The sequence below is a fragment of the Thalia democratica genome, chromosome 6 (genome assembly GCF_965202585.1).
Source record: "Thalia democratica chromosome 6, ktThaDemo2.hap1.1, whole genome shotgun sequence".
In the NCBI taxonomy this organism is placed as follows: Eukaryota; Metazoa; Chordata; class Thaliacea; order Salpida; family Salpidae; genus Thalia; species Thalia democratica.
In genome coordinates, this window is record NC_139170.1 from 14,089,644 (window position 1) to 14,098,047 (window position 8,404).

An 8,404-nucleotide genomic window follows, 5' to 3' on the forward strand; every position below is an offset into this window, starting at 1 on the left:
TCATTTTATTTTTTTAAAGTCTAAAACAAGTCTTAGTATTTAAAAATAAAATCTAATATAAATATGCTTAATAATTATAAAATGTAATTAGTTGGTCATCTATTTCTTAACATACAACTCATTTTTATTGAGTAATACTTTTTTAATGAGTATTTTTGAACTTTTATATGCCATCATTCATATATAAAGAACTTTCTGGTTAGACATGTATTGATAAGTTCTGTGGCTATGATAGTTTATTTTGTGGTTGTACTTTTTTGTTATACGTCTAATAAAACAATAATTTAAAAATTCACTTTTTTACGTTTAAAAAAATATTTTTTTTCATGCCTATTTTAAACAAACTTTTTATCTAAAAATGCTTAAGGTTTCTTTTGATTTGTTACAAAATTTTAGTTCAAATTAAAATAAAAAAAAAATCTCATTAAAAGTTTGAAACAGTTTTTTGAATATTTTTTCAAAGTATGCCAGTCAGACCTGAAGGTTTCAAGCCTCCGGTCCAGGCAAAGTCGGAAGCTTACGAGGAGAACAGCAGCGATGAGGATTACGTGCAAGAAGAGGGCGTTCTGACGAAACAGCAGAGAGAAAGAGTAGAAAAAATTAAAAATGACCTGTTGGAAGCCAACAAACGCATGCTGAATGACCTTTTTAATTTACAGCAGGAAGAAATTGAGGTTTATTAATGTAATTAAACATAGTTCTTTTTTTTTGTATAACTCAGATATTATAAAATTAAAATTAAAAAAAAAACTTAGTAATTTGTTTTAAAAATCTTACAAAAAAAAACACTAAAATATATTAATAATTTTTCAACTTTTTTACTCCAAAAAAAAGAGTGATGTTATCACAACTTTTTATTTGTTAAACATTTAAATGCAATTACATTTTGGAACTAAGCCCTTTTCGTTTTCCCTCAATCAGTACTCTCTAAACTTCAGGTCAACCAGCAAGTGGACAGGTGGTCCGCGCACCACACGTACACACTGCAAGCCGAAAACTCGTGCCAGCAGGACGACCAGCAGTACTTCAACAGGAGCGTGCTGCAGCATCCCATCGCCGCCAAAATAAACAACCAGATGACAATCGACGCCTTCCTGAAGGACCACCTGGTCGAAATGGACAAGCCCGCCAACGCCAAGCCGCCTCCTCAACCGGTGAAAGTTGAAACTCCGTCCGCTTCCGGTCAGTTCAGCTCGCCGAAGCAAACCAAGTTGCCGAAGTCTCCTCTTGCAGGAAAGAGCGCCGAACAGACGCCTGTTAAGAAACGGCCGCGCAAAAAAGCAGTGAGGAAAGCGGACGGCTCGGGCGGAAGAGGTAGGAAGAAGAGCTGCGGCCCGGTTGAGGTGTCGCAGCCCGCTCCCAAGCCAAGAGGACCGAAAGCAAAGGGGAGGCCGAGGAAGCGAGCGACGCCTTGCTACGTCGTAGACGTGCGAAAGGACAACGAAAGAGAAACGAAAGGCGGCGAGGTGACGTTCAGAGTGGGAAACTCGTCATACGCGATCAGGAAGCACGTTGAAGATGTTGACGTCAATGGGGAGTACACTCCGCCCGAGGAACCAACTCACCAGTGGAAGATGTTCTTGAAGGATCACCCCGATGCAGAAGAGTCGGCCATGGGGATGGTGAAGAGCGTGCAGTTTTTATTGCACGACAGCTACGAGGAACACTCTCCGATCGTCAAGCGGCCCGAGTTTTGCGTGGAGAATAAAGGTTAGATGTGGTAGTTGCTTTTAGGTGGTGGTTTTTTACTAAAGTTATTAGGAAAAAAAGCGTAAAAGTGGCCTAAAATAATATACAAGGGCCTGAAGTTAGTTAAATATGTTTTTTATGGAAGATATGAACGAAACAAAAGATTTTAGTAAAACACATTTAAGTTTTTTATTTGTAGAAAAGTTTTTTTTTTAAATAAGGGTTTTAATTTGGAACTTTGGGTCATAAAATTTTAATTTTTGTATTTTTTCACATTTTAACACTCAAAATCTTTAAAAATATATAAGGAAACTGTTCTAATGATTGAGATCTTTAGCTTAAAATACTAAGAGGTTATAGATTTTTATTGAATTTCCAATTTCAAAAAACTAACCTGAATTAATTTTAAGATTATAGTAAGGGAAAAGTTTTATAAAACCGACAACATCTCAAAATTTAGTTAAAAATTTAAACTTTTATTAAAAGTAACTTTTAGTTTATACTTTAGGGTGTGTTATTATCTTAATAAAAAATTTTATACATAATCTATACGGTTTAATAGTTTATAATAAAAATCATTAAGCAAGCATTTAAACAAATCGTTTTTATATACTTTTAATTAGTAAGCGGTTTAACTTTTTTACGTTAAGTTATTTATATACTTAAGATACTTACTTTTTTAACTTAATTTATAAGTTGTATTTTAGTGATATTGTATATGTAGACTATGAAACCTAATTAAAGCTATTTTACCTTTTATTAACAAATTAAAGTAAAAATTAAATTAAGATATTCTACTATAAATAATTATAAGTGTAATAATTAATTATTTTCTTGTTTTCTACATTCAAAAAGGTCATGGGTTTTTCCTCTGCAACTATGGTTTGTTAGATATTTTTCTATACTTATTACAGATTTTAAAAAACTATTTATGTTAAGAAATAATTAAGTTTTGTATCCCAAGTTTCTAACGTGTATAACTGGTTTCAATTACTAAGGTACTTCATTATTAAAATTTGATTTTGTAAAATGTATGTTTTTGTATTATTTTGATCTAAAGGTTTTATATACTATTTGTAGTTTTATGTATGTAATATGTGTTTTTGTTTAATTTTTTTTACGATAAAACTTGTTTTTGATGTGTTTTGATGTGAATAAGATTTTTGACTAAAATGAATATTTTGCTTAGTAGCTAATGAAAAAAAAACTTTAATAGCTTGTTTATAGCGACTACAACGAAAAAAGTATGAAAATAAAACTTTTTCATTTAGATACATTAATAAGATTCATACTTTATTTCAATTACTTACAACACAAACATTCGAAAAGGCTGGGGCGAGTTCGACGTGAAGCTGCGAGTGAACTTCAAGAGCGACCGGCTGAAGCAGTTGGTGCACCAGCACGACTTGAAGCTCTACCACGGACCGGACGTTGGAGTGTCGCAGTTTTTCGAAACCGACCTGAAGGTGAGAGTCCCCGAAGACATGCTCGGTGGCAACAAAGCTGCGGTGAAAAAAGATCCTGAAAACTCGCTTTCTGAAGTTGCGGATGCCGAAAATACTGAAAGCTCAGAAACCGAAGTTCGTAAAAAAGGAGCAGCCAACGCTTCAGATAGTTTAGAAACCAAAGGCTCTGAAATTTTGGAAGTTAAAGTGACCGAAAGTTCGAGCGCGAAAGCTTCTTTGAATATAAAAGATGAAATTCTGGATGACTCAAAAACAAAGAAGTTTGAAAATCAATACACAGATAAACTGGAAACGAACTCTACTGGTTTAAATCCACCGAAAGAAACTTCAAGTAGCGTTGAAAAAAGTAACGCTTCAGTTGAGTTGAAACAAATCACAAGTTTAGAAAATAAGCAAAATGCAAATGCTGATTTTACAAATGCTAATGACTCCAGCTCACATGCTGATCCGCAAAACAACTTGCAAGATGGAGTTATGCAAGAGTTTGTATTAGATGATTCAGAGTAAAAACTTGTGCATCAAAAAATAATGACTCAATTTATAATAGTTTTTGAGGATATTGGTTGATAGGCTGTTTAGTTTGTTTAGTACTTTATTATGTGTTGTTTTAGATGTATTTCGTTATATGTGTTGTAGGTAAAATAGTTGTTGCTAAATTTTGTTGTCTACTGCTTGGTATGTATAGATAATTTGTTCATCGTGGTACCATTTGATGCTTTTATAATGTCTTTCTTAGCTAATGTTCTTAATACTACTGGAGCTTTTTGTATTTAGTTCCAAAAAAATTTGCACATATTTACTTAGTTGTAATTTCAAGCATTTTTGAGTACCAGATAATAACATTGATTACACTCCTCTGTTATTTTGTTTTAAACTTTCCTAAGTAAGTTTTTATAACTTAGTATATGTTGAACTACGTTTTATATAAAAGTAAAAATGAAGCAATCATTTGTTAAGATTGAATATGTTTTTGGTTTGACGTTTTTAATTATGGTAAAAATCATTTTTTAGTTACTGTTTTTTTTTTCAATTTTAATGGAGTTTAGGTTTCATTTAAAAAAAAGGGTTTGATAACACCTGTATAAAATTAAGTGCATGTAAAATCAAGAGTATAAAAACACATGACACTGTTTTTCTTACTTAGTTAATATTTTATTAATTAAAAAATATGTTTTTTTGGTAAAAAAGAAAATCACAAATTGATTTTTTTAATGGTCTTTAACTATTAAATCCTAAATCACAGAAGCGTTCAAAAGCGTATAAAATAGTTTGAAAAATAATTTCTACTTGTCTACATTTTTTAATTATGTTTTTTGTTTCAATTATCATGAATTTTTTTAATGGTTAATAAAATTAAAGTCCGTATTCTTTTATGCATTTAAATTGTGTTGTCGTCATCGTTGTTGTTTTGTATAAAATTATCTAATCGTTAGATTTAGACGAATTAATAAAGAATATCAATGTAAATTTTTGTATTTTTTTAATAGTAAGATTAGAAATTGTGTTGCAAATTCAAATATAAAACTTAAAATTAAATAATTTTTGTAATACTTTTTAGTATTTAGTTAAATTACATGAATTAATTAACATTTTAAAAAACTTGTGTAGTTGTTTTGCAATCAAAGCATGCTAATGATTCATATAAAGATTTCTATAGATGTAAAAAAAACCCAAGTAGTTTCCATTTTCTAATATTTTCAATCTAAATTAAGTTTTAAGTTTTCTCTCAAGAAGCTTTGAAAAAACTATCTTTGATTGTTTTTTACTTTTGTTAAACTCTTTGTAGTACTTTTGTTTTTAAATAAATTAACTTTAAGTAATTGATGGTATAAAATTAGGTTTTAAGCAAAAGTTTTTGTAATAAACAACATTTTTTGCTCGAAACACAATAAACTCTAGTTCAGCAGTTCTTGACTTTTTTTTCACCCACTTTTAGAAGGTAATAACAAAATTGACTCACCATATACAAAACATTTTTCAGGAAAAAAAACTAGATTTTTAGAACTTTAAGCTTATTAGATATAAAAAATCTTAGAATTTTAAGAGTTTATTTGATTAAACAAAAATTACAGTTAAGTACTAACTTATATGTTAAAAAGACAGTTAATAAACATTAACTTACACAACTTGTAATAAAAAAACATTACCCCCTAAAACAAGGGAATTAACCCCAGGTTAAGGACCGCTGCTCTGCTTAGTTATTAAATAATTAACATTTTATTATTATTTTAAACGTAAATAGTAGTAAACTTATAGATCAGGTTGTAGCTCGTGTTTTTAGATCATGGTTTTTCATTCTCAGCTTCTATTAGAATAAAATTTAAATGATAGCAGAATAAGAACCCTACATAGCGGAACATTGCTTTAAGTTTAGAATATGTTTAAAAAAATCTCTATAGACACTAAGACCAAAATTTGATTTTTTCAAGTTAGTTTCGAAGTTTGATTTTTATGAACATCATTACTTTATTTATTTAAATACTTTAGCTCATCTGATGACAGGTTTTTTTAAATTTTTTTGTTAAAAAATATTTAGCAAAAATTTATGATTTGCTTGTTTTTTTTTTCTTGTTTTTACTCCAAATTTTATTAAATACTGCAAGGTTAGTAGGAGCAGTCAGAAAGACAAGAATTTCTGATTATTTTAAAGCTTTATGTCGATGATTAGATTGCTTTAAAACTTTTTGAATAGTTGTACTGCATAAAAAACTACATATCAACATAAAAAGTTAGCTGCTCAATTCAACTTATGCTAGATGTAACACTAATTTCAACTATATATTATTAGCAAATCATCTCATTTTCAAAATTTTAGGTATATCATATAAATTTAGTAGCCATTTTAAGTTGTAATTTTCATAACGTTTTACAAATACATTTAAAGTTCAGGACTATTGTAAACTTTAACATTGTTTGATTTACTTTGATTTTTAATTGTATGTTTTGTAAACTTTTAAATTATAGGTTTGTAGCCATCTTTTAAATAAGAAGTAGACTTGTTTTTTGTCTTTCTTACGAGAAACATCTAAAAAAAAGCAAAAAAAAAAGGTGCGTCATTTCAAAATTTAAGTTTCAAACAGTCTTATCAATTAAAAAATAAACACAATATGCTTTATTTATACAATTAACCTCATAAAACTTGCTTTTTTGTTCTTGGATAACCTTTATGAGGATTACAGTAGCTGAGGTAAGTAAAAAATGATCTACGTCCTTGAAATTAGTCATAACATTTTTCAGCATAAAATTGATACTGCAATCTGCTAGTTGGTTGTAGCTCTGCTAATGAACCTTCAATCAAAATAGCTTTATTTTCAGATTTGTGGATCTATTATAAGTTTTTTGAGTTTCATATTAAATACTTAATAATATTAATAAACCAGTTTTGCGATGTTTTTAGTTCAACAATATCTTGGTAATTTGACATTTTTATCTAGAAAATCTGGTTTTAAAATTAATCAGTCAAGAAGACAAAAATTTGATACCTATATAAAACGTTTGTAATGTTTTAATGTATCTAGAGACTGTTTAAGTACTAATTTTTTTGTCAATAATAGGTTTAATTTTTTTAAACAAGTCTGCTTTTCAATTAGGTATACTTTTAACTATTTTTCTTTCCTTATTTAATTAGTACTACTCCATATTGAAAACAAATAAACAACATATTTATATGATCTAGTTCTAACTAGTCCTGGACATGACGTTAAACTGCTCTGGAGTAAGACTCGTAAACTAAAATGTTTATCGTGCACCAGGTCCTTGGACCAAACTTTTTGAGCGTTTTTTGTCGTTCAAAAAACGATATATATAACTACATGTGTATTTAAAACTTTTAAATACACATTTTTGTCCTGGACATGACTTTGAACTGTATCCTGGTGTATGACTCGATAACCAAAAGGTTTTTTCGTACACCAGGTCTTTGGACCAAATATTTAAGCGCTTTTTTTTCGTTAAAAGAAAAAAAAAACATTAAAAAGAGTATCTTAAAAACTAGTAAAACAACATAAGTGTAGGTAGATTTGAAACTATTGTTTGTTTTGGTTACTGATACGTTTAAATAAAGACAAAACCGAATCTCTAAAATCTTTGAGTAGAAGTTTTATTATCAAAAAAAGATTAAAAAAAAATTCGAGCTTTTAATTATTATAGTTAATTAATATATCTATAAATAGTTTTTTATAAAAACAAATTGTACAGTAATCTTCCTTTATTGTACCAACATATGTTTCTGTGTGTTAACGAACGTGTCATTTTTGAACAGTTAAATAGTTTTTACAAATCTAACTTAAATAAACTAACTATTAATGTACAAAAAATTTTCGTTATATAATTGATGGTTCTAAGAAGAGCATGTTTTTATATAATTATTATATTTAGTTTTCAGAATGATTTTAGCAAAGAAAATATACAGAATCATGCTACAGTTGAAATTTTTCTTTGCATTATTGTTTATTATCTATACGACTTACAAGTTTAGGATATTAATAATTAGCTATAAGTTATAGATAATAAGCTTACTGATTGTTATTTGTGTTTGTAATCGTTTCTATTACCTTTTCTGTTAGTAAAACTTTATTAAGTAAATATCTAAACCAATGTTTTCATTAAGAATATGACGAAAGACTTCAACAAAAGACCAAACTATTTAATTTTTGCAGTATAATAAGTTTTTGTAAGGATACCATTGGCTTACTGATTACAAATTTTTGCTAAACTACATTTAAAAAATACTCAAATCAAAAGTTATATGATACAAGTATATAACGTAGTTTACGAAAAAAAATTCGTCGTTCGAGACAATAAGAATGCGCAAAGTGCAAGCTTGACAAAAAAAAAAGATTATTAAAAAAAAAAAAACTTTGTTATTTTGTTGAAAATGACATGTAAAATGAAAATTTATGTGCTTAACAAGATCAATGAACATCTGAAAGTTACATAGCTTTGAATATCGAGATCACGGTTTGGCAAACTGCGGCCCATCAAGCAAAAATATCTGGCCTACGACGTGCTTTTTGAGAAAAAAAAAATCAAACGAATAACTATTTAAAAACTTATTTTTAGTAAAACGTGGAAATGAAAACTTAAAAATTCTACGCCATAATATTTTGACTATTACATTGATCACACTTTTTTATTTTTAAGTTTCCAGATATATTTCAATATTTTGTGCCGTTTTTTTTGTAATTTTTAGAGTCGTTGATATGAATATAAATATCGAAGTACATCTAGAAACTTAAAAAGAATAACAT

General features: G+C 28.6%; 1 protein-coding gene across 1 annotated transcript; it reads left to right on the plus strand.

The window, feature by feature from the left end:
* Positions 1-448: 448 nt before the first annotated feature.
* On the plus strand, positions 449-4,542 carry LOC145838427 (uncharacterized). The gene is made up of 3 exons (XM_082946016.1): positions 449-674; positions 939-1,710; positions 3,019-4,542. Exons 1-3 carry the CDS (start codon positions 465-467, stop codon positions 3,660-3,662), a joined length of 1,626 nt encoding a protein of 541 aa, XP_082802142.1. The 5' UTR covers positions 449-464; the 3' UTR covers positions 3,663-4,542.
* The last annotated feature ends 3,862 nt before the right edge of the window (positions 4,543-8,404 follow it).

Bases quoted from the DNA above. Each gene is read 5' to 3' on its own strand.
- LOC145838427 (XM_082946016.1), top strand. From the start codon at position 465: ATGCCAGTCAGACCTGAAGGTTTCAAGCCTCCGGTCCAGGCAAAGTCG. The intron at 675-938 runs GTTTATTAATGT...TCTAAACTTCAG, and splicing joins TACAGCAGGAAGAAATTGAG to GTCAACCAGCAAGTGGACAG. The intron at 1,711-3,018 runs GTTAGATGTGGT...ACATTCGAAAAG, and splicing joins GTTTTGCGTGGAGAATAAAG to GCTGGGGCGAGTTCGACGTG.